At 45.7% G+C, this 27,020-nt stretch overlaps 1 protein-coding gene and 1 pseudogene across 2 annotated transcripts; both read right to left on the reverse strand.

The window, feature by feature from the left end:
* Nucleotides 1-819: 819 nt before the first annotated feature.
* Nucleotides 820-27,017, reverse strand: LOC126548074 (large ribosomal subunit protein eL34-like). Of its 2 annotated transcripts, none has more exons than XM_050196160.3 (5): nt 26,927-27,017; nt 26,734-26,807; nt 26,443-26,536; nt 17,838-17,941; nt 820-961 (listed from the first exon to the last, which is right to left on the reverse strand). In XM_050196160.3, exons 2-5 carry the CDS (start codon nt 26,796-26,798, stop codon nt 865-867), a joined length of 360 nt encoding a protein of 119 aa, XP_050052117.1. In that variant the 5' UTR covers nt 26,799-26,807; nt 26,927-27,017; the 3' UTR covers nt 820-864. The 2 variants fall into 2 exon arrangements, with proteins under 2 accessions (XP_050052117.1, XP_054919352.1); XM_055063377.2 differs by having other exon boundaries at nt 26,869-26,944.
* LOC140215499 (uncharacterized) lies at nt 9,846-10,561 on the reverse strand (annotated as a pseudogene).
* Nucleotides 27,018-27,020: the final 3 nt, after the last annotated feature.

Genomic DNA, 27,020 nt, shown 5'->3' on the forward strand with positions numbered 1-27,020 from the left:
TAGTTTAGAATCGCTTAAGGAAAAGTTCAAACAATACCTCCTAGAATGAAGCACTGAGAACAGCATTTATGTGCTGGCCCACTAGCAGCAAGTGTTTAGTGTAAGGAGTGGTCATGGGTATGCCACGAAAAGTAGGCCTCACTTACCTTGGAATAACTGTTTACCTGAATCAAACTTCGATGTTTAGCAAAAAGAGGCACACATTTCTGTGTGTTGGCGTGGCAAGATGTCGAGAAATTGACAACTGTTGACTTTCATGTGGGGGCTCTAGACGGCTAACAATGCGGGTTACATGCTTCAGGTCTGCACAGTACTTTTGTATTTGGGTTACCTGAACAATGCCGGGCGAGACAAAATAACGAAGCAGGACGAGTGATACTCGAAAATTAATTTCAAAAATACATCAAATATGTAAACTAACATAAAACAGGAAGCTATTTCAGAGGTGCAATGAAATTAGTAATGGGTGGATGCTTGCCCATATTCCACAAGAAAGCTTAGCACACATTTCCGAACCAACTGTACACAACTTAAACTTGAGGATGTAACTTCTGCAAATGGTCGAAAAACAGTTTTTCCAATAGCCCTCTCTTTTCATGAATGGCCATCTTCTGAAATTTTTGCAGTCATGTTAGGTAAGGACACGCAAGCACAGTAAGACTGACAACACATGCTCTGCAATGACACCAGTTAAGAAAATGTCAAATTGCAACTGTAAGTGCATGAAGTTTGCTAAAGAGTGCCCTGTAACACAATGTCAAAAATATCTTGCACTCTCTATGGTCCACGAACCTTCAGAGGTGTAAATAAGCCCATTCAGACAGTTCAACAAATGGTTTATGTATTTCCCTCTGTCATGACATTTCACTTCTTCGATGCCTTCTTTGGCTCCTCGGACTGCTTTGCTTTCAACACCTTGGCCACAATCTTCTGTTCTTCAATGAGGAAAGCCCTGATGATCCTGCAAACAAAAATGTCAAGAACAATGCTCAGAGAGTGCTGAAGTGAATGCGATTTAAAAGCATTTCTTGAAGCTCAATGCAGAAAGACAGCGAAGATGACATCACATCCCTAAGATCCAACTGTTGTGACATTAACTCATATTCGCAACATATACACAGAGCCACCCCCACAACCACAGCTCTCTACCACAGTGAGCAAGGAACATAAAATGGAGCATCCAAATTTGCATTGAAAGGGCCATTAGCGGCTCAAAATCTGTGTTGAACATAAAATTTTCCATGAAACAATGTTGAATGGGATAGCTACTTGGCACATGTCAGGTCAGGGTTGAAATCATGCCATGAGTTCATTCCTTGGAAACAATGCTGCTATTCCTTCTCTTACTGGCACTGGGCGTACATGCTCTATGATATTTATGTGCACTACCACATAGGTATATACACGCATGTACACAGTAGAACCTTGTTCCGACATGCTGGAAAAAAAGTATGATCCTAAGTATTTAAGAAATTGACAGACTCAACTGTATTTGAACTCTACCTAATGAAAACCATTGTGCTAATCTTTATGGCCATGAGACGCCGACAAGCTGGTGGGGCTACGATGGCCCGATACACATTTTGTTTTCCTATAGGACTCAACCTCAAGTTGCTGGCAGACACCAGCGACGCTCCTTCCCCTAGTGGAGAGCTACAGGTCACCAGCACCCTGAGGCGCTCGCAATGCCACCGATCTTAGCAAAACTGCTCCTTGAGTAGCTGTTTCGCGATGGCTCAACGGTCCGGTACCCAAGGAGCCTTGTACTACTCCGTGAACTTCCACAAAAGTGATAAAAACACTTTGGGCCTGCTGCCACCAGTCAAGTTCTACAATTGCCTGGGTAAATGATATGAAATGGAACATAGGCAGGCATGGGTAACCACCGTCCACTGCATCAAGCAAGTCAGATTTTTGCTGCTTTCCTTAATGCTTGCTAACATTTGCGGTAGTGTTGTTGCTTTGCCTTGTAGCTCAGTCATGAAAGTTTGCTTGTGACGACGAGAATATCACTGCAGCTCAACATTGATGCGCTTAGAGCGGCACATTGAGCGTCAGCTGGTTTGAGAGTGCGATGCATATTGTGCTTTCCTGTGTGCCAGAGTGCCCTTGATTGGTATCATTTTCGTAGTAGATAATTGCAAGCAGCTAAGCCCTTTCGCATAACCATATGATTAGGTAGCCTATTTGTCAAAAGAATGCGAGCTGTATAGTGCAACATTTTTACTCCATGAGTCGTGTTGTGAGAAAAGGGCAGCAGCAGCTTGAATTGCTTGGACTTTCGGTCATTCTTTAATAGAGGTGCAACATGGGCACTTTTGATTGCGATGAAGCCTAATCTGGATCAAAATTTCCTATTTTAATCAAGAACGGTCGCTGCTGCATGGTCCAACATTCCAGATAAGTTGGTTGAGCTCACTCAGTGTGAAAGCACACTCAACAGCCTACAATCACTATCTACTGGATATGCATTGTGCAAAATAGTGGCCACAAGTGCCTGTGTAAAAACACCCAATTCGGATTACTCGATCACAATCCAAACTGCCTGTGTGACAGTGGTATAAATTTGTCGTGAGTTTCCGGAGCTATTTTTCATGGGCAGGTGTCATTCCTTCGCGTTTTTAAGGCTACTGTGGTGTTGAACACCAGGCTTGTGTGGGCAAATGCACGGGAGACAAAATTTCACAGCCCCTACATGCTGCCTTTCAGTTTTTATTTGCTCCTGCAAGTGGTGCTGCTCAGCAGTGTCCATAGCACCGCATAGCCCAGGTTGGGAAGTCTATTCCAGTGTTTCAAGATGGTTACGGGAAATAGAAATGAAATTGTGCTAGTGGGCTGCGCCGGATGCCGTCGAAGCGACTGTCTGCAGCAGAGAACAGCAGCGCACTTGGGCTATCGCCTCTTAAAAGCGTGCACTATGCTTCCAACGGCACTACATCCCACGTGCTGAAAACAGATAGGTGAAAATGTTTATCGCAATAGGGTTGGTACCAACAGCTGTGAATGCAACGTGCGGCGACCAGGGAGATTTGCTAGTAAGAAACTGAGTGCGCGCCGCTGCTATCATGCCATGGGCGGTCAAGTATTGCGGTGAATCTGCTGATTCTACATCATGTTCACCTCGTGAATTTTCTTGCTTGCATGGGATCTAGTGGTCCAAAAACGTATGATTACAGATTGGCGATGTACTGAATGTTGGTGCCGAAAGATTGTTTTCCGGGAACGCATGATCCAGTAAAAGATAAGTGTAACTATATTGGGTCATTTTTTTTGTTCTCAATCACAAACGTTGGCACTGGGAAATTGTACGTGACAGGACTGCATCCATGAGGTCCTAATGCACACCAAGCCACGCAGTTCTATCAACACATAACCTACATCAGAGATTGACGAAATGTAGCTGTGCCATGCCTACTAAATCACAGTACCACAACATCCCAAGCTGCATGGGTTTGTCGATGCTTGCATCACAGCACAGCCCACAATGAAAACTGCAAGCCATTAATAGAAATACTGCTCATAGTTCGTGCCTCACGCTTGCTGCAAATTCTTGAATCAGGGAGGAATATGCTCAATAATACAGAGCACACTACAAGTCTTTTTAGACCTGGGAGGCTATAGCAAATACAGTCAAACCCAGCTATAACTACACCGGTTTTAACAGTATATCGGTTATAAAAATGAGAAGCTGCTGCACTGTGAACTTTTCTATGTTTTCCATGGTGATATAACCCGCTTACTACAAAGCCCAGATGCCTAGGTTATAACGATGTCTGGATGCTGGGTGTCAGAGCGGAAAGGTTTGGAAATGTGAAATCTTTGAAAATAAAAGAAAACGGAGAAATTCGAGCCGCCGCACGACAGCCCACTGCTCTAACAGCCACCGCGTGCTCATTTTCCAGCCTTTGCGTGCCTCTCTCCCGTCGCCCTTCGACCTCTCCGAACACGAATGGGCTGGGCTCATAGCTCTACACCACGCCACCCTCCTAAACACGAATAGATCATGCTAACTGCGCTGCTTGCATGTTCCTTGCTAGCTCCTCATTCAGTGCAGTTCTACAAACAGCTTAAACGCTCGCATTCGTGTTTGTTGCTTACGTCGAAATCAGTCCTGGCCATGTGGTTTCGCAGCCTCATTTGACTTGCTGACGAAACGGAAGATGGCTGATCCGGCCTCTGATCAACAGCAATGCACGACACTGCCGGTGAAAAAAAAGCGCACAGCTATAGATTTGGAAACTAGTGCTTCTAACCGATAGGCGTGAATCTGCTTGCATCGGATAGCGACGGTGACGTCCTCACAGGAGGCCCAGTAGATGATTCAGTTCCTCCGAGGACTTGTTTTCGCGAGGAACCTTCCATTGCAGTACGTGGAGCATGTGGATGCCTTGAAGAACGTCGGCAAGCCTCACATAAAGCATGCAAGGCTGACGGACATAGGGTTTTCTTGTGCAAGCCAGTGAGAAGTACGTGGCGAGATGCTTGTGGCTATCGCACCTCAGCGTTTCTTCTGGACTTCTCAAGCTGACAGGCTGCTGCGGCAACCTTCTCGCATATTTAAAAAGGCCTCTTTTGGGGCCACCAAAGTGATGCCTCAGCGGTGTTCGCATATCGCTTGCCACCCATAACCCCTCTATGTAGTTGTTATAGCAACGCCAACAGCTGCAGCTTGTTAGACGCGATGGGAGCGCCCAGGAAGCAGTTAAACGAGTGAATACAATCAGCAGCCGGATGGAGGAAGGTGGTGGGGAGGGGCACTGGCCTCCCCGCCATTATAGTTTCTTTACATCAGTTCTGCCATCCACCTATTTTGATTTTTTCATGCAACCCAGTTATAGCAATTACCTGTTATAACAACAAAATTTTTGTGGCACTTGAATATTGTTATTTGGTAGGCACACGAATTCCCCAGACTACCCCAAGGTTGGAGGCTGCCGACTACAATAACCACCATTATCCTTGCTGTACTAAATGGAGGTTAAGTACACCTGAAAATGTCGGTGTTCACAATCCTACTGGTGATGTGCGTACCAAGTGCTTTTTTTTTTTTTTTCAAAGCATGGTTTTAGTTGGGCACAGTGGCATATGATATGACAACTTTATACCGCATTAAGCCTGACAGCACAAAGACGGAACTCGGCATGTCAGCTACGCTATATAAATGTCTCTTGCGTAACTTTCTTCCCCTGAGAGACAGGCTCAGGGGCAGTATGGGTGACTTAAGATATTTTTCTGTTGTCCATTTGCGAAACCCAGCAGGAAACATACACCTGCTAGGCATTAGAATGGACATACCTAAAATTCTGGCATTAGCACACAGCATGGAAAGGAACATAGAGCATGAAAGATGGATCTTGGGCAAGACAAAAAGGCCCAAACAATGACCACACAGGGTTCATGGAACATACGATTCATGGGGCAAATAAACATTATCAGAAATGGTTCCACCCACAGATATGCAAATCCCACCTGCTGCAACGTGATAAAAAGTCACAAAAAAATCAAGACAGATTCTATGCACTGTGGGAATCTGTGTAAATGCAGCTTTGGTGAACCCACAAGACAACGAGCATATCCTGATAAAAAATGCGCTCTTGACTCTGGCAACGAATGCACCCATAAGTCTCAGCCATGGCAGTGGACAATGCAACATGACTAACAACAGAACCTAAACCTTTCAATGCCCCAAAGAAAGTTTTGCAAACATGACCTCCAAACCACAGCCAGTTCTGTCCAACTGGAAATGTAGAGCTGGGGCTAAGCAAATATGGTTGAAAATGAATGCTGGCCTGGCTGCATGCGCTTCTTTTTCAGACATAAAACCTATTTTCTTTGTCGGCTACAGTAAAAGCTCATTAATTCACAACTCGTCAATTCGAAATTTCTTATAATTCGAAGTAGCTGCGGCGGTCCGTCAAACAACATATTGAAAGCAATATGCAACGCATCCCGCTAATTCACACAAATCTACAACGCCACCAATAATTTGAACTCTGTGCCATCGTGAATGGGGAGAGTGCTAGTGCGCGGACCACACGGCTTTGCTCTTTTCATCTGCGGCCCTTTGCTTAGGACTGACTGGAGAGACTTGTTTGTGCCTGGCTAGGCATGGCCAACGCCTTTGTTGCAGGGCTGTCCTCTCCCTCTGTCAAGACTCAAGAAAAAACAGACACTGGGCTGCATGTTTCGTAATGTCTAAAAAATGGCGGCTGCGACATTTATCGGGGCTCGCAGTACCACAAGCATTAGCCTTTGAGATCACAAGCATCACTGGGATACGTGTTTGGACACCACCTATAAGTGAAGTGGAACTTGGCAGCGTGCAGCTGGTGCAGCTACGAGTACAATGGAGACAACGCCACAGCAGGTTGTGGTGCATTTCGCGAGTGCATTTTAGAGCGCAGCTCTTGTTTTTGCAGCGAGCGTCGATGGCGCATTTCCTCTCCTACCTTCTTTTCTCCTCCTCGTTGGGGCTGAGCTGTGTTCCCTCAAGGGCTGCAGAAGATAGCACTAACCTTTCCTTTCTCAACATGAACCACTTCTCTCTCGGCAGCACAAAGGCACGTTTATAGTGCAACGTTCTCGGCGTGCATTGTTTGCGGCCAGTTATGCTACGCCACTTGCACTACGCCAGCCAAAATGCTGTCCCCTCTATACTTCGACACACGCCATAGGCTGCTCTCTTTCGTACATGTGCAGAATGATCCCCAGCCCGCGGGCCGCTTTGAACAGCTGTCTGCAACTGTCAGCGAAGCGTTGTAGGCACCTTTTTTCTTAGCGCCATGCATTGTGGGTCAGCGCAGTCGGTGTGACCAACACATGGATAGAGCAAGAGCCATTCCAACCTTGGGCACGTCGCACCGTGTCGGCCGCATCCGATTATGTTGGCTAAGCCAGTGTGCTGAACTAAAGACATTGTTCTCGCTAACGCAACGTAGCGTGTGCGTGCACGCACGCTACTTTGGGTTATATATGAGCCTTAACCGAGTGATTTTTTTTCCGGCTTTCATTCATTCTAATTTTGTATAATTCAAGTTTCATAGCATTCCTGCAGAATTAAAATTAACAAGCTTTTCCTGTAGCACCGGCCGCAATTCACATGCCAAGCACATTGAAGTGCAAGCTTACACAACTGAAACTATTGGATGAGAAATGCAGCACAGATGCAAGAGGCCAGGGGTAGGCTAAGAATGCTTCATTAAAAATGCTATTGTTTGTGAACTGAGAACATGCATCTGGGACTGCGCAACCTAACATCCACCTTCACAAGTGTCTGTTTCCCAATGCATTGCAACACCCCATCTCCCTCACCTTTTCCTGAATGAAAGAGGGGGGAGGGTCCGTAAATAGCTTGCCCATTACAACAGAATAAGAAACCGATACAGTGTTTGCAGGCGTAAACAGCTTACCATCAGCGACACTGTCATTGTCACAAGATGGCAACAGAAATTTCCAGAAGTTATTTTGCATGCCAAGACATGTTTTCGGCATGTGTGATCGGCAGGGCGAACTGCTGAAGTGGTTATTCCAGGTGTAGGTCACCTCTGTCTTTGCAATGGTTATAAAGTCATTCAAGAAATGCGGAATATTAAAGACGGTGGACTGAATTGGGGACGACTGAGTGACGTCTGAGTAAGATGACTATTACATTGTGATCTGGCCACCGCAGCACAAGAAATAAAGACAAGGTGCTGCCATTTTTGTTGCGTTGGAAACGTGCAAATTTTGCAAACTCGTTACTACAGTATCGGCTTGCAAAATTAGCAGGTCTCGGCTTGACTAGTGCTGCACTAGAGAATGATGAGATAGAATATCAGAAGTGAACGGGAGCATGGCAGCACCACACTGTTAGGTTTTCACGAACAGAACGTGAAACGGTGTGACCGTCTACTTTCAATGAAAAAACTTGTTCTGTGACCACCGAACTTGAAAAAGACACTGTGGTGGAATTGTGCATGAGTTCTCCTAATGGCTGATACAATCCTGACCCATACAGTTTTTGTCTCTGACGACGCATGAGAGTATTCACTAAATAAAGTATGTTTTGTATTGAGTATTAATTTCAACGTACCGTATTTACACGATTGTAAGTCGACCCCTTTTTTAATATTTGAAAGTCTGAAGTTGGGGGGTCGACTTACAATCGAAACCAAAATATGGCCCCGCCAAAAAAAGCGATACAAGCAAGAGCTACAACGTAGTTACAATTTTATGTTTGCTCTATCGCCCTACCCGTATCTAGCGCCGCTGTTCCCATTTGCGGCGGCACCCTCACAACGGCGGCGCTTGCGGGGAGTATCGGTAGTTCATAGAAGAGCAGACACCGCTCGCGGGTTTCTCTTTCTCTGTTTAAAGGCTAGACGCGTTCCACTTGACTGCCGGCTACGTGCTACATCTATCCTTCCCCAGTCGTCATGAGTGCTGCAGGCCCACCAATCGTTCGGCACTCGTTCACAGCAGCGTTCAAGGGGGCTGCCATCCTTTACACCGAAGAAACAAATCACTGCGCAGCGGGCCGCAATTTCGATGTTTCTAAACGGGTGGTGCAAGAGTGGCGACTGCAGTGAAGCGAAATTTTCACCCTGTGACGGCAAGTGACAAATTTCCCACGCGCCGAAGTCTGGACGCTTTCCGGAGCTGTACGCTAAGCTTGCGGCGTACGTCGCTGAAATGCGTGATCGGTCCCTGCCATTGAAGTGCGACGTGATCATGAAACAAGCCCGGACCTTCGCCTTAATTTTAAGGTTCTGCTCCGCTGTGAGTACAACGAGTAGCTGGCGGCAGAAAACTGCGAAATTACGCCAACTGGACCTGTCAAAAGAGCCTCCGTGATGGCTGCGTGTGGTTGGGTGCATTTGGCTTGGGCTGCTGTTCTGCAAGATGTCCTGGTGCGGTCGTTTGCCAAATTTGAAATTTCGCTGGACCACGACGCGCTGTGGGACCGCAGCAACGATGACGATGGCAGCACTAGTGAAGACGAGTAGTCGAGTGACCATGTCAGCTACTAATAAATTTTCGTTATCGAATGCGCCCTCGGGTATGCTCTCTTTTTTTTTCGGTCAAGCAATATGGGGGGGTCGACTTACATTAGAGTCGACTTACAATCGTGTAAATACGGTAACTTTTAAAACTTCTTTTCACCTCATAGCCAGAGGTCAACCTATATTCCACATAGTCATACATTCACGTTATTACAATAGGTACATGTGAATTTCCATTATGTGAAGGTAAAGTGTGTCGGATTTATCTTTTTCTAATTGGCAGAAGTGGAGGCATTGTACATTTTTCTGGTTAGGGAAATCTGGACTAGGATTTGGGTGCATGTCGTTTTCTACTCTAAATTCATAAAAACTGGATGCACATTAGATTACGGTTAACCCTTAGAGGGTCGAATTACTTAAAAAAAAAAACTTTCCCAGGTGGTCCAAATTACTTTATTTCGGATCTTGAATGCACAATATGTATAAAGTCGGGAATAAATAGTAAAAAAAAAATTAGGAACAGTATTTTGGTGTCGGCATCACTCAGAACTGCAAAATGTTCAATAGAAAACGCGGGGAATGCGGGAGACGGAAATTCAAGACGATAAGCAAAACGTGAACAAGGTGAATGCAGGAGCCAATGTTTCGACAAGTGGACTTGTCTTCTTCAAGGCGACGTACGCTTTCCTCGCCTATATACATTCGAACCTCGATATATCAAACACCGCGGTGATCGCAAAATAGTTCGATATAGCCAGAATTCGATATATAAGATCACGTAGAAAACGCGTCAGACTAGCACAAATCAATCAATGAACCAATCGTGGCGCAATAGTTACTCACATAAAGCTTCAAACAAAGTATTTATTTCGTTCGCTGAAAGTACTGAAGCAGCGTAGCCTACTTCATATTGGCAACCACGGCGTCCTCTACATAGTCCAAATGATCCACAAGAGACAGTCCAGTGCCTTCTATTGCGCCGCAGTAGCGGCGCAATAGAAGCCAACGCAGCCAACGGCCAACGCAGCTACAGCCTCAGTTGCAGTCAAGAGCGGGGCAACATCAGCGCTTGCTGGATCAGCCTCGGCAGCGTCTTCGTTTGGCCGCTCAGCAGTCACTTCTGCCGCGATCTCCACGTCTGTCAACTCCGCCACTGTTCCGGTGCTGTCGTCACCGCCAAAGAAGTCCTCAACGCACATGCTGTGTGGCTCAGCACCGACAAAGCGCTCCAACTGGCTCCAGGTTTCTTCGAGCTGGCATTCTTCCTCTGTGCCATCCAACGTCAAATCTTGGGTTGCTTCCTCGGAAGCTTCTTCAATGCAACTCACGAAACCCGCATGCCGAAAGCAGTGAACTATTGTCGACTGCTTGACGTTGTCCCACGAGGCCTTCAGCATTTGAATGGCACCCAAAAGGTCTATCTTTAGCTCTTGGCCCATCCGCAGCTTGAGTAGCAAAATGTCGATCAGCCGACGCTTATAAATGGACTTGAAAGCGCGAATAATGCCCTGGTCCAATGGCTGCAGCTTCGACGTCGTGTTCAGCGGCAAAAAATGAATTTCAATACTGCTCAGCTGGACATCTGTGTGGTGTGCCTTGATGCGCCAGCTCAGAGTCCTATGCCTTCAACCATTTTTTGAATATATCCCGAGTCATCCACGATTTCTTGTTCCAGGCATATGTAACCGGAACGCTGGGGCAGTTGCGCATGCACCTCGGGGTTTGAAACTTGCCTATGACAAGCGGCCGCAGCTTCGTGCTTCCGTCCATATTAGCAGCCAACAGAACTGTGATACGTGCCTTGCCTTGCTTGCCGCCGTGGCACTTGTCTCCGCGGGTATTGAGCGTTTGTCGTGGAAGCATTTGCCAGAACAGGCCCGTTTCGTCAGCATTAAATATCTGATTGGGCTCATACTTGGCGAGAATCTGAGGCCACTCTTGTTCAAGCCACTTCTTGATCTCGCCTTCATTGGCGTCTTCACTTTCCCCCGCGACTGTCTTCCCGACAATGTTAAAGCGGGCCTTAAAACGTTGCAGCCAACCGCTGCTGGCGTTAAAGTTCTCGGCGCCGAAAATGAATGCAAAGTTCTTGGCCTTCTGCTGTAGCATTGGTCCCGATAAAGGAATATTCCGGGCCCTTACGTCGACAAACCATTTGTACAGCGCCTTCTCGACGTCTTCAAAGGCAGCTTTGCGCACCCGCCGCGCGCCTGAGTGCTGGTTCTGTTCCGCCTTGGCCTTTATGTCACTCTTGTTTTTCAGCAGAGTGCTCAAAGTACTCCTTGGCATGTTGAAAGCTTCGGCGACGCTAGACTTCTTTTCTCCATTTTCAACGCGCTGTATCGCTTCCAATTTCGCAGCAAATGTCAGGGACGTCCGCTTCTTCGCGTTTGCAGCCATCACACCAGCCACACACGCACCTGCACGCACTAACAACGACTGGCGTAGCACAAGCGGCAGCACCGAGACGCACGTGTCGTTGACGTTGTCAAACTAGCCAACCTAACCAAGCCACGGCCACGCCAAGCCGCCGCGTGCGTACGCCGCTACGTTCAAATGGCGCCCTCGGCGCAACCGATGTGGGCTGCTGTCGTACGCAGCAGTCTGGAACGCCCATCGCGCCGCCATCTTCGAGAGCGTTGCGGGAAAGCTCGCCTCCTGTCAACAGAGCGCACTTGGTCTGGGGCGGCGGAGTTCGATATATCCATTTTACATCCGGCCCCGTTCGAAATAAAAAATTAAAAATACATGCGATTTTCCACGTGATATAGAAAGTGTTCGATATACGCAATAATTCGATATATCCGTGTTCGATATATCGAGGTTTGACTGCATACTGTGTCGCTATATATACTGTGGCGAGGAAAGCGTACATCGCCTTGAAGAAGACAAGTCCACTTGTCGAAACGTTGGCTCCTGCATTCACCTCGTTCACGTTTTGCTTAAAATGTTCAATAGTATTTCAGAGTGTGGTACTCCTTGAAACACGGGTCTACGCACAGCGCCTTATTGCAGTCTGCACACCTAAAACGCGTGTCTGTTCTCCTATTGGAGCGACGAGTTGTGTTGGCTCACACATGACACCTCTGTGTGCCGCTGCCTTGGGCAGAGGTCTGAGGCACCCTCTTGCGTAAGCATGTTGCCACAGAGAGCTAGAATACCTCGTGAATGGCGGTGATAAACAAGCTAAGAGCAGCGCCAATCAAGAGAGCAATCAACTTCCGCCGCCTGTGCAAGAGAGTGCCAACAAAGAGAAAGATCACGTTTCGCGGGCCTCCGTTTCGATCACGTGACGAAACCGAAACGGCAAAAGGGGTGTTGCCGCAGTCTGCGCGACGCGCTGAAGCTAGAAAGCAGTTTTCTGTTTATCTCCGCAAGAAGGTAGCACAAATTTCAAACGCTTCTTGCAAGTCCTAAGAGGTTGCAGCACCTCCCAGTGAGAACGCAATGTCATTATGGCACGAAATTTCAAACGGAGGATCGAAACCGTACCCATACGCGTACGGCAAAGACCTTGCGGGACAGAATTAAGGGGGGACGCGGGTCTTGAAACGGCAAAAAATCACAAAAAAGTCGATTTTCGGAAAAGTGCATTTTCGCTACGTTTATACATTCAAGAATCCCTCCGCGAAATCTAGAAGCTAAATTTAATCGGAAAACAATAAAAAATCGCGCATAAAGGGGCCAGGGTGAACGCGAAATCAGCAAAATCTGGTCAAAAATGTTCAAACTTCGCGCCGTCGCCATTTGCGAACGCGGTGGCCGATGGCCGCCATCTTGCGCTTGTTTTGAAGCTGTTTTCTTTGTGCGCATTTTGCGCCAGTTCAAAATGGCGTCGGCGAAGGGAAACCGACGCTATCGCGTCATTTCTGAAGGATGCGTCCGTGCCGCCGATTGGCCAAAGCGCGCACACCCCCCGCGCGCCTCGCTCCTATTGGTCCGGCGCTCTTTGGCGCGCGCTCGACCGCTCTCGCGTTTCGCTACGTTTGTTTATCTCTGGTTTCATCGCGCCGCTGTCTACGTTTGTTCAGCCGCTTGCTTCGCGACGACGTTTGATAAGGTGCTCGGATGGCTGGAAAAGATCGTCGTCTCAAGGCTACTACGCGTCAAGCGGCTGTGGAATGCGCGACGGAAGGCGGCTAGGCCTGTCATACTCGCCGAGTTGCCGGTCTGCCTGGACATTCTACCCGATCGAGTTCCGAGCTGCAAACCGGCACGTCTAGCGTCAACACTTCGTCCGCCCACGTTACGCGTGTTGGCACAGATCGTACAGGCACCGTTTCCTTCACGACTGAAGAAAGTAGCGAGCGCGGGAAAACGTGCCTGGCGTCGCAATCTGCAATGGAACGAAAGTTCACGCTGCTGGGTGTCGACACGAGAGAGGACGTCAACGACAGCGGAACTGAATTTGCAATCGTGGATTTATCCGTCGTACAAGAGTTCCTTGCACTCGTGCTGTGTCCCGGGTGCGGCTAGATAGTGGTGATGCTTTCAAGGACCCCGCCAAGGAGTACGGGCACTCGGCAGTGTTCTGACAATGTTCTGTCGTCACAATGCTGCGAGAGCAAAGGGAGAGCCTGAACCTAGGCACCACTACAACTTGCCAGAACATGTGGCAGAAGCGATGCTGCCTGTATATACGCGGCTATCTGAAAAATCCCTGCTCCAGAGATACCAGCGAGGCAGGACACAGAATTCGAATGAGAGCCTTCACTCAGTGATTACTCAGGTACAGGTACAGCATTCACTCAGATACAGCATGCATCTCTCTTTGCTGTGCAAGCTGCTGTTGGGGAAGCTGTCCTACGCTTCAACACTGGGAACCTGATTGCGTCCACTACAATTCTACAGCAGCTACACATGAATATTCCTGGCACTGCATCTCAGCGAGCAAAGGAGAAAGACTGCCATCGAAGTGCTAACTCCAGCAAGAAGCGAGAAGCCTCTTTGAGCGCAAGGAAGCTAGCCAAAAAGCGGCATAAAGATAGGATGCATCCAGATTATGCCCCTGGTGAATTTCCTTGAGATTTTATTGGTATGTTCTCAATAAAGATATTGCAGAATGTTTTTCCTTGATTTCTCAAAACAACAATTCTGACAGACTTCCAATTTTGGAGGTAAAATAGCTTCTGTCCTATTTGAGCTATCAGCATAATTTTTTTTTTGCCAGAAAGAGAAATGTATGCAGTACGCAATATGCACCTTTTAAAAGCAGTACCCTTCTCAAAAAGTTTTTGAAATGGGTCACATGCTTGACATGTCAAGATGGCGTTTTTTTCTCACAACTTTGATGAGCTCTAACTCTTGCTCAGATTAGCCTAGAACATTAATTAATACCTTATGGCACTCCCTGAACATTCTAGATAGTCTTTATACTCAAATTACTGTGTTAGGGTTTTTTGTGTAGATGCTAATTTTCCTCCAAACAAAGGACCCAGCTTATACAATGCTTTTAGAGTATAACAGAAACTACTTATCCTATGGCGAAATTAATTATATTTTTAGAATCTGCATATTAAAATACACAAAGTGTGAAAATTTCGTTCAGATCTGTCCACAAATAAAAAAGTAGTATTTCAAGTGTAGCCTCCCCCCTTAACCCTTTGAAGGCAAAAACCTTCAAAGGGTTAATACTGCCAAGTACTAAAGCAGCAATGTGTGTAGTCATTTTAAGCCGAAGCTTTCTTTGCCAACCCCCTAGCTATGTGTCGTAGTCTTCTGTGCAGCTGTCATCACCATTCTTTTTCGACAAGCAACGTATATTGCCTTCGTCGTTGTCACACCCTTGCGTAGAAGTCCGACATTGTGCATACACCTAATTGGGTGCTTGCATTTCAGCACAGCTTGTGAATGGTGCGGTGCAAACATAATTTCATGATTTCATGAGATTAAAGTTGCAACCTTTGCTCTGCATCAACAAACATCGCATGAGACTACATATTTGTGATAAAAGCAAACAATTGTACCGATCACCGTCAATCTTATGGCATATAAACAGGGATGAGAAGATCAAGGCAATTTTTATTTAGTGCAGAATGTTAAAATTTGTGGTATACACTGAAAGTGGTATTACAAAGAATATAAATTCTCAAATTAATATTTAACAGATTATGTCTTATAAGAAATGATACATATTGCCTGCTTGTGCAAAGCCTAGCATTGCAATCAAGCATGCTAGAATCACTTGCAGTGCTTGTTCAGATATATCTTTCAGGTCAGGACAGAGCCATAATTTTTTTGATTAGTTTACAATTCTTACATCTAATACCCCTGTCACACGGCAAATCTAATGTCATCTGTTTGCTGTCACACGGTAAAACGTAATGACATTCGTCGAAAATGACATTTACAAACGAATGTGTATCCTCGACACCATGAGTGTACCAGTGTTTCGCAAACAGTACATGCTTCTTTTTTGTTTTAACAAAGGATCACTATTATTCTATTAATTTTATTACCTAATTGTTGCTTTAGCGACATTGAAGTCCACCACGTGCGTAAATACAGAAAACTACTCTCAGTCCAGTGACCAGACAGCAGTCTAGCTTTCACTGCAGCAGTCGAGTTGGATCGCACCGGAGCATCTGCCGTGGCAGCTTCAATTGACTTGGCGTAAAAACATGCGCGTTTTCCTGTTGCACGCGCCAAGAATGAGGATATTGGAAGCCCGCATGCACATCAGAACGCAGAACGGCGATGACATGCAACTGCCCTTCTCGTACCACTTTAGCAGATGTAGCGGACGCGCCTATCGTTCTCTTCGCCCTGTTGCTTGCCTTAGCTTTGGCTTGGCTTGACTCGACTTCGTTGGCAATGTCGAAAAGTTAGTGATCGAATGCTATGGTTTGAAAGCAACGATCACATATTCTAGTGTAATTTAGCATATTAGAGAATAATTTTTAGACAAAAATGGGTTTGAGGCGTGTCTTTTTTTTTTACTATCGTCATTGTCATCATTTTCAAATGACATTAGTTTTCGCCGTGTGACAGCGTGCTGCGATAATGACATTAATCGCAACAAATGTCATTTGTTGGAAATGACATTAGATTTGCCGTGTGACAGGGGTATAACATGCGCACAAGCATTAGCAAATGCAGTGTTGAAATTATACAGTAAAAGAATCAGAGGAGCATAAATTAAATATCTGAGACTGTATCAACTTAACGCAAATCTTGGGGATTATTCTAAAACAAAGATAAAAATCTGTCCAGCCATCGTCATGCTACGCTTTCCACAAGCAAAGTCCCATAAAGGAGAAACTTCTTAGAAATTGGGCCATGAAGTTTTGGGAGCACTTGACCCACACAAAAAGTATGCCATGACAGTGTTCTTGCCAGGTGGCAAACTTTCGGGCCACTGCATTTTGATTTGGCAATTTGGCCGTCTTTTTCATTCACCACAGGTGCTTCTATAGCCCCACAAAGCACAAGGGCCTGCACCTTGCAGCTCTGAAGGCACGTGGGCGACGCGCGCGCCGTGTCGAAATAAAACAGCATACCGTTTTCCTTAACTTTGCTGGGAACGAAAATGTCATGGCTTGATGCATTAATGAACGGCGACTATGCAGTTGAGGCATACAGCCAAAGGGGCGTTTTGTGCGGTGATAAATGCAAGAACAGTTCCGGTGTTGCTGTCATTCACATACGATTTCTGCTGATGACTAAGGCAATGCAGACCCTGCTGCTTCCGTTTCAGTTGGAGGCTACTACCGTTCTTCCTCTTTTGAGTTGCACACTTGCGGCACTCCACACTCGTCAAGCCCCAAGAGTTGTTCGAATTAACCGATGTGACGCCAAATATGTCTGAATTAACAAGTTTGATTGCATTAAACAATGCATATGCCTGCCAGGATGAGTCCGAATTATCCTATGGTCAAACTCGCAATGTTTTACTACAGAACATGCATAGCTCTGATGGATAAAACTGGATTGTACCGTATTTATTCAAATAATGATTGCACCCCTGAATTTTGTAGTCAAAATTTGATTTTTCTCTTTCCCGTGAAATGATCACACCACGAACTTGTAGCGATATGTCGTGTGCCAAGTCTACCTAATCATGATCGCACTTACCATCTGTCGAATGCTATGCTAACGACTCTCGAAAACATACCAAGTGGTCTGCACACATTAAAGATTCTTAAGCAGATGCTCCATTCCATTCTTTTCAAGACAACTGGAAGTAGACTTCACGACACAGAGCGAGTGAATGCAGAGCTTAGCCCAGATCATTCGGCAAACGAGTTGAGTAAAAGCATCGTAGAGACAAGGGTAACTTGTAATCGTCCGTAGCGTTCTTAATATGGGACGCTTCCCTTAAATTGTGGCATAAATGTTTTACTGTAGCTGGACCCTAGGCGCCTACAAAATTTGTCCAGAAACTGTTTCAGGGGCCCTTTAATTATGCACACATGCACACACCGACTCCTGTCACAGTACAAGCACCGATACACCTATAAGTGTACCGGCAAGCCTTCAAAGCTATTTCAGAGATGCCTGTGGCAATTTGAGTACTTGGGCGCAGTAAAAGGCATGCATTCATTTTTTTCGGACTGCCCGATTTTCCAGAGAGTTCTTGTGGCCCCAGGGAAAAAAACAAAAAAGGATGTTGACTGTACATATCACTGGCATGAGTGGTGCCTCGCCTGCATCCACCATAATCGGCTGATTGGTAGCATTGCACGACGGCAACTAAACAAACTTAAAACTATGGCATTATTCCACCCCAGTTCTTTCACTACATCTGACTGTGCATTAACCAGTCTTATCGCTTACAATTCAGACCACTAGCGTAGAGATGCAATTTTCAACACAGAATTCACCACGCAGCAAAAGGATGGCGAAGAATTTATTCACCTGTTCCTGACGCACTTGCCACAGCGGGAGCCGCCGTAGGTCCTCGTGACCGTCTTGTGGCGCTTGCTGAGTGCAGACAGTTCCCTTGGCCTTGCAGGCGTTATCTGTAACAAGTAAAGCGGCAGCTTTTATGCAGCACACGAGTGCATTTTTCACGAGTCACACACGACACTGGCACTGAGCCCCAGAGACTCGCCACTGGACCTTGCCAAGGTTGTTTCTGCACAAGTCTTTGAAGTCGTCACTAGCACAGAATAAAAGATACTGGGGATGGGACATCTATGCATACTTTTTGGCTTCACAAATCCTGCAATCAGCATTTTAATTCAACCACTGATGACTGTTTAATGTAGTATTTTAAAGCATTCTTAAATGTCAGCTCACAGTGGCATACAAAAAAAAAAACAATTTAGAAAATAATTTTTTTTACAATTCATTCACATTCCCCTTGTTATTTAAAAGGATTAACTCTCTGGCTCCAGTTTTCAAGCCAGAAAGCATCTTACGTGTTTCATCATAACCCGAATGTGTCCGCTTAGGCCAACCCTTTTATAAGCAGTGAGGGAATGCCAGCAACTATCAAGTTGGCTTTCAGCCTAACTTGTCCAATAAATGATTGCATATCCGTTCCGCCGTTCCCACTGTCCCAAATCCCTTACCCGCTTTTTACCACGCTACAAGGTCTTCAATTTCAAGAACAATGTAAGCCCAATACAATGGTTATGTGAAAAAAGCTAAGGGGTGAATTTGGGAAGGCATGGTTTGGAGCAGCTCAATTATTTTGTAGCATGTAGTATTGCAGTCCGTACGAGCTACAAGGTGAAAGCACATGACCAAAGTGTTGTGCGATAGTACAGCAAACTTATACTCTAAGAAGCGGCTGTGTTTGGGAAGAACAGGACTTATCTTTTCCACTGCATGAAAACTAAAACATAGCACACACCAAACTTAGGCAAATACAGTAAAAGCTCGTTAATTCGAATTCCGCGGGGATGCTATGAAAATTCGAATTATACAAAATTCGAACTAATGAAAGTCAGAGAAAAAAATCGCTCGGTTAAGGCGCGTATATAGTCTGACGTGGCGTGAGCACGCGCGCACACGCTACGTCACGTTGGCGTGAACAACGTCTATACTTCGAAGCTCTGGCGCAGCCAACGTTAACCGGACGCGGCCAGCGCAGTCCGACGCGCCTGACGTCGAGATGGCTCTTGCTCCATCCGCGCGTTCGTCGCGCTGACTGGGGCGGAGAAAAAAAAAAAGAAGTCTCCGTCTCGCGCGAAAAGCGAAGCATCGATTGCGATAGAAAATTAGTAGATAGCTATACGAAGTAAGGATAATAGTTTTATCGGCCGTATAAACTTGTAAGCATTTGCTTACTAACTAAATTAACAAGCACTGTGTCATGCGCGCACAGGTGAGCATGAACGCATCTCGTTCGATGACCGCGGAAACTCGCTGAAAAACGCTGGAGTGAGGGCACGCAGCAGTAGCAGCGAGCGAATTGACGTTCGTACACCCCTCACTTTAACGCGAACGAAACGTAGAAAGCACATCGCATATGAAGCTGCCGGCAATACGCGCACTCTGCAAACATCGCAGATCGCTTTGAAGACGAGGCCCACGCGGGCGCGCACTTTGGCCACGTCGCAGATCGCTTTCAAGATGCGGCGGCCAGCAGCCGCCTCAACCGCCGAAGATCGTCCCCCGGTCCCTCACTCGCCTCACCGCCCTGCCTCGCGCGCGACAAGAGAGGGCGCGCTCCGCCCCACCTTCCCCTCTCGCGCACGCGAGATTGAGCCGCGTTCGCCGGCTCACCCTCGCACGCAAAGAACATGGCGTGCGGCGAGGGTGTTATCGTCCTTGCCGCTGATCGAAAAAGCAAAGCTGCGTGACCCGCACGGCGACGCCAGCGTGCTCCCGCGCACTAGCACTCTCCCCATCCACGATGATGCGGAGTTCGAATTATCGGTGGCGGTGCCGATTTCAGTGTGAATTAGCGGGATGTGTTACATATTGCTTTCAATACATTGTGGGACGGACCGCGGCAATTAATTCGAATTATCCGAAATTTTGAATTAACGAGTAGTGAATTAACGAGCTTTTACTGTATATTAATCTGCTTCACATTCCCTATGGCCTCTTTAATCCTACAAATTCACCAGTGAAATTTAGTGGCATCAAAGAGGAAGTAAACCTGCCCAGCAGGTCAGTGGCGAGGGCTAAAGCCCTTCCTTCATCCATGTGTCACCACTGTTTTAGCACAAGTACCAGCCTTTGATGTGTGTCACCGCTCCACAATTTATTGCTTACACCAGTTCCACATGAACAATTTCCACTGCCACTGCAGTTGCATGCTCACACCTCTACGCAGCAGTCGCTTCCGCTTGAAACTAGAAGCTGAGCCAATGCACATTTCGCTTAATGCCAAAAGCTGAGTGGATGAGCAAAAGAGGAGTGTGGAGGAGGGTGGGTTGGCTATGCTCAACTCTTTCCTTACCATGCCCACCAAAGATATGTATGTCTATATACATTTCCCATATGTTCCATGCGAAAATTTAAAGCTATTTGCGATCCTACGGATTTATTGTGCCATCTAGTTTCTTGTCTAAGAAGTAAACTTCGGTTTTCCGAGTAAGTAGTTTTTTTTCCCAAGCGGCGGTGAGATATATAATGGTGGTACAAAGAGCAGTTCGCAAAGATGGCACACACTTTCGTCGCTGGGCCTTTGCGCAAACATCACTCAATTCTGCTGCGTCTCAAGTGATTGGTAATGACTCAAGCAATGACTCCGAGGATGAATGGATTTAATCAGATTTTAGTTTGGGACAACGGAGGCAACCCTCGAAAGCACTAGGCAGTTTCCACCAGACAGAAGACATTTTTTTTGCAAGATGTTCCCGAAGACCTACAACATTGAAACTTTGACCTGTTATAGGCAATTGATGTCAAAATTTTTTCACATTTCAGATTTTTCCCTTTGTTTCTTCTTTTCATCTTATCAACACAATAATGTAAATGTTTTATCAATCTTTCAATATTTTTTTTACAAATATTGCATAATACACTGTAACATGTTTAATATTAAAATCTTTATAAGGTACAATGAATCAGCTTTTCATTAATATATGGCATGACATTGTAACCATGATTATAATAAAAATAGTACTATATCCTCCAAAAAGTGCCCAATTTTCACATGGTAAAGAAAGAGTTAAAGGAACAAACTAAAGGCAAATAGTACGTCAACATGGACTGTTGAAGTACTCTAGAAACCTCGCAGCACTTGTTTTGCGCAAATAAAGATGAAATAATAATAATAATAAAAAAAGCTTACCCCCGTATTCTCAAACTATTCTTGACTACAAAAGACGTGAATGTGAAATTTGTGTACTGAGTGTCAAATTTGATGATGAATATCATAGAACACCAGCAATCCTGAATAAAATGAAGTTGTCTTTGAATACGATTATCTTCTAAGTTTCTACTACGAAGGCATACCATAATCGTGAAATTAGTCGATTAAAATTTGGTAATAATGTATTAGTTAACTTCAGCTGCTCTAAACAATTATGTCCGCCAAAGCACAAACAACGTGTGCAAGCAATATTTCATTGCAGATAAACCCTTAAGGGGGCCCTGAACCACCCCCACGGACTTGAAGAAAGTCTGCGGAGAGCATATGCTGCTGTGAGCATCTCAGCCAAATTTTGCAGCCATGTGTGGCGCGTGGATCTCGCAAGGTCTCCTTTCTCTCAAAAGCTCTCTTTTGAACAGAAGCCTGCTCCTCACTTTTTTCTAGACACTTTATTTTGTGATATAGCAGATTCTCATATGCGGCTGATATTGGCCAATACGCTTCTTTCTAGTGTTACTGTGTAAATTTATTGACATAGTTTAATAAACAGGCTGAAGTTAGAGAAAATCTGCTTTCCAATTAAAAAAAGTAATTACGCACTCCTGAAAGAAGCCGACTATCCTCTGCTCACGCTCGGCTGCGTCCGCCCGCGCAGAAATTAAATTTGGCCACCTTACTTAGTGGTGACGACAAGTTGTGAACACCCAACTAGCCTCAAACCAAGCAAAACTTAAGGTCAGACCACATGCATGCTTGCCAGTGTGTGCTCACTCCTGATTAGAAGCCTTGCCAGGCTTAACTTCATGAGCTATTGATAGTCTTGAAAATGCGCAAGCTGGATATGGTTACTATCCATCGGTCAAGCTGGTGCAGGACAAAGCCAGTCCGCACCACGTAACACAGCCAGACAAGAGCATATAAGCGCAAGCATGCGCTTTCGCTCTGTCATTCGCAAAGCAAACGCTGCAGTTGCATGTAGCTGCTGTCTGCCATGTAGTGCAGATACTGTAGATACAGCCACGAGGAATTCACTGAGGGCACTGTGGCTCTCTGAGGACAACCACGTTTGGCGCGTTATAGGCAGTAAAATCGCCAATAGCAGTGTCTACGTGCACATTTAAAATCAAATTTTGAATTGTGCGCCACAGCGACATAGTAGGCGGAGCGCTGTGGGCACACCCTGCTCCACTGTAGCCTTTGCACTGCAAATCCAATATTGAAGGAGTGGAAGCACTGCAAATGGTGTGTTTGATTGCTGATAACTTCTGCTGAATGCATCAAATAAATTTTATGCGGCAAAGTATTTCTGAATAGTCTGACTTATCAAACATTTCTCTACTTCGACAAAAAAAAAAAAGCACTGCAGGGGGGCTTTAAGAAAAGGTTCTAGCATGTATAGAAAAAAAAAAAAAAAAAAAAAACTCCAATGACCAGACTAATTTACAAAACCACAGCAACAGCAGCTATGCAGCTGTCGCTAGCCTTGCACCGGGATTGATCTGCTCACCCAAGGTCAAGCTGGCAGAATGCAAGAATTAAGCTATCGATGTTATATTCCCTTTCTTCTTGCCATTGGCTTACAGGTAGCCGCACTTCCTTCATCAGTCACTCGCTACGACATACGAGATGGTACAGGAGGTATGCAGTAAGCTCAACCTGCAAGACAGCATGACTGGGGCAGCTGCGCCACATTTTAACACTTTCAGTGTCAGAAAAATCAGTAACTGAGATATCCTGAAAACTTCTGATACATAATGTTGGACTAGCTGGATGCTTCACAAGCAGTTGATGTAGGTGTGGCTTCACACAGCCACACTCTGCACTCTCATTTTACTGTTGGGTTGCTTATTTTCGATGCAGGTTAAACATGCTAAATTTGGTGTATGAACCATGTTTGGCAGGAACAGTCGTAAGAGAAAAGTCTGGTGAACAAGCATCAGTGCCACACGAGCAGGGTAAAAATGGCACATACTACTTGTTGCTTGTGAAAGTGGCGGGCATCTCCAGCCATCACTAAACAATAGTACTATACTAAACACATGCAATGTGTGCTCTGCTGTACTTGAAGACAAGAACACGATTAAACAACAGCTGTGGGCAACTGGGGAGCTGTGGTTGCATAATCTACAAAGAGTTCCATGCTTTACTGCAGCAGAAACACTGTTTCCAATACCAGGGGAAGCCTGCTTGCTTTTCCAACTAACCATACTATCTGCGAGAACTTTAGTTGCCTGGCTGCTGCATCCACCTCGTGAGACAACTCTGTCCCCTGACCTGTATGCTCAGAGTTGCTCACAAGTCACAAAGCTTGATGCTTTAACAAATTAGCCCTCACTGCCTGCCAGATGGATGAGGTGCACTGCTCCTCATCATCCAAGTACAAGGGGGTCAACACAGTCGCTTTGTATCCAAAATGTGACTGTTTTAACTTGTGCGTGTACACTTAGGTGCATAGTCAACAATGTGCCAGTCCACAACCAATTTAGGTCAAAGCACTCTGAAAGGCTGGTAGAAAACATGACAGTACCTGCCATGAACGTATAGTGACTTTGGTGTTGCGCTGCTAAGCCTGAAGGCCTGGGATCGAACCTTGGCTATGACAGTCTCATTTTGACAGGAGCGAAATGTAAAAAATGCCTATGTACATTGCATTTGGTGCACATCGATGAGCCCCAGGCGGTCAAAATTAATCCATTCCCCTAATATGGCGTACCTCAATCATATTATGGTTTTGGCATGCAAAACCCCAGAATTTAGTCAACTTGACATTCATTTCAAAGGCAGCCTGGAGATGAATGCAGGAAATTGTGCCTGGCAATATGGTGCCAACTGCAGACACTAGCTCCTCATAGACAACATTAAGTGCAAATTCTCTAGAATTGAAAAGGGCATTATCAGACAACAGATTTAAATACTGACACATGACACAACCAATTTTTCACAGCACACCAATATAACTAATACCAGTAAATGGATGCCTTAAGAGAGAAGCCAAGATTATAATGAAGTGGGCAGTGCAGGATATTTAGGGCACCCGAGGAGCAGCGGGGAAATAAAAGCTGGAACCAGGGCGGTCAGTGGGGTGTTCGCATAAAAGATGGACTCCCTGCTATTGTGGACAGAATCTTGTACCCCTGTCAAGCAAGTACACTTACGGAGAGTGCACTTCGGTACCTTGAGTGACACGGTGCTAAACGGGAAAACAGAGCGCATTTTCTGAAGATGTAGATTAAAAAGAAAAAATCTGAAACGTGGTTGCTTTACATTGTATTATAAATCAAAACAAACTTAATCTATATTTTCTAAAAAAAAAAATAGAAACATTTTATTGTAAGTGTTGCAAGTCAGTGTCGGCCGAGACGAATGCCTAGCCAATCCAGAACATGGTGACATGCAACGAGACTGCATTTGACTATGCTAGAACAAAATATGGGCAAGTTCAGTTCCGATCATATTGTTAAAAGCTGTTCAACAACTAAAATGAACTCGTGCGTACTTTTCTTATGCATTACATTTTGTACCATTTAAACCGCTGGCGGCGAGGCTACACACTCAGCCAACAAAGTGCATTCTATGAATGCACTCTACTGAAAGTAACACTCCACTTGCGACCTTTAGATTAGGCAAAGTGCACTTGCCCGCTTGACAGGGGTATTGTACACTTCCAGCACATGGAATTGAATTCTCTGTTTTTACGAGCCATAACCACAATTTGACTATAAGGCACGCTATAGTGAGGGGACTCAAATATTCACCTTCAGGGAATCTTTAACGTGCCCCAGTGCACGGTACACAGGCGCTTTTGCATTTCACTCCCATCGAAATGCGGCCAGGATTTGATCCCCCGACCATGTGCTTAGCAGTGCAACCCCAATTCCACTAAGCCACCGCGGTGGGTATCCGGCACATGGAGGCCTCAGCGAGCCCCCCGCACATGACCAATCCAGTTTCCCGCTTTGGTATCTCCATAGCCCCTTTGGTGTCTTGGTGACAGCGCCAAAATGTACTAAAGACATGTTTACATTTAGTGCTTGTGCAAATTCTGTCAGGATCCACTCGTGCAAGACTACAAATTGCTGGCAAAATAGCCCCACCAATAAATAATGTCCATTCACTTAAGCTCCTTGTCACAAAGAATGAACTAGCATTTATTCTACACATGTGCTTTTGGCTACACAAACAATTACTGATAAACAATTTAACTGTTCACAGCTTAGTTCTTACTATACACTTCCAAACCGTTGCAGCCATGCCTTGCTAAATTGGCCACGCATAAAGCCAAACTAATTTTCCTCGCTGTTATTTCTTTGAGTTAAGCAGTGTGACTAGGCAATAAGGGCTATTTTCACAACCTGTACCTTTATATTACAAGCATCATTATGGCTGCTATTGGCATTGCATTGTGTCCTCAATGTCATCAGCAAGTCACCTGTAACACTGATGTTGAATGTACAAATCACCCCACTGCTATATTTCACGAGACAACAGCCGAAATACACGTGTCCACCGTGAAAGTTAACTTGCCAATGACCATAATTAGTCATTCTTTGAGCTGAAACAGACACGGCACGCACGTGCAAAATCAGAACCTCTATACAACGCAGACCAGGCGTTTAAGACAGCCAAAATCGTTTATTTGTTGGAATTCATCTCGTCCGACTTCTTTCGAAGCGGCTACAGCAGCAGAGGTGTCGTGCAAGGACAAACAGGTTGAGGTCTTGCCCTGTTAGTCCTTCCAATCGCGTGCAACAGGCGCGGCCTTCAACTATGGCTGTAACAACGCCAGCCGAAGCTGCTCACCCGCCACGCAACGAAACATTTAGGTGATGCAGAAGAGTACGCATTTGGGCTGGTTGGTCCATGATTACAAGCAGTAAACTGCACTAAACAGGACGAAGAGAGTGACACAGACCACAGCGCTGTGGTCTGTATCCCTCTCTTCGTCCTGTTGTTCAGCGCTGTTTACTGCTCGTAATTTAGGTGATGCTCTCATTTGGGAAAAATCGATACTGGGTATCATGATAGCACGCGCAGCCCACTAACTTGTAGGCGATCAAGAAGCATAGCGACGTGTATCAAAGCTTCTGTCGCCCACAGAACTTTCTGTCTGCAAGATGTCGATCTCGTAGGCAGTAATGGGTGACTGCGGCAATATTTATGTTGTCCATCAGCGAAACTCTGCAGCCATTTGGCGCTGCAAAGCATTAGGATGGACACCGGTGACAACGGGCACAAAATGCTACTTACGCCCCGCAGTTTTAGCTTGCAATCACCACACTTGGGGACGCTCCCTGGTTTCTTCAGGTAGAGATACACCAACTTGCCGCCGGGAGTCTTGGAGCTGCAAATACCGGCGTGGTGTCAGATCGCCATGCATGCCAAGTACCAACGTTGCAAGATAACAATCGCTGTCTGCATATTTTCCCTCGTATATGAAGCTTTAACCATTCGAGGACCAAAATCTCGTCACATACATTCTCAATCGGCACTTGTTAAGAAATATTATTGCAGTCTACGAATATCAATGCACACACTTACATTCTCCGTCGGTTTGAGTTGGTGTTGTACGACAGGCGCCGTCGGAGGGTTAAACGCTGCGCCATCGCTTATTTCTGCAAAGAATAAATTTATGAATGCTTTAAGTGAACGAAAGTGACAAAATCAGGCTATTACAGCTGCCTCCACGATCCGATTACATGGATTTTAAACACGAGCACAGATCCGCACATACCTCGTCGAAATCGACAATGGCTGGAAAGGAAGAGCAAATGGAAGCGGAAGACAGTCTACCCATCATGCACTTCGCCATGGCCAAGGCTCTGACG

This window comes from Dermacentor andersoni, chromosome 1 (assembly GCF_023375885.2).
Source record: "Dermacentor andersoni chromosome 1, qqDerAnde1_hic_scaffold, whole genome shotgun sequence".
NCBI classification, from domain to species: domain Eukaryota; kingdom Metazoa; phylum Arthropoda; class Arachnida; order Ixodida; family Ixodidae; genus Dermacentor; species Dermacentor andersoni.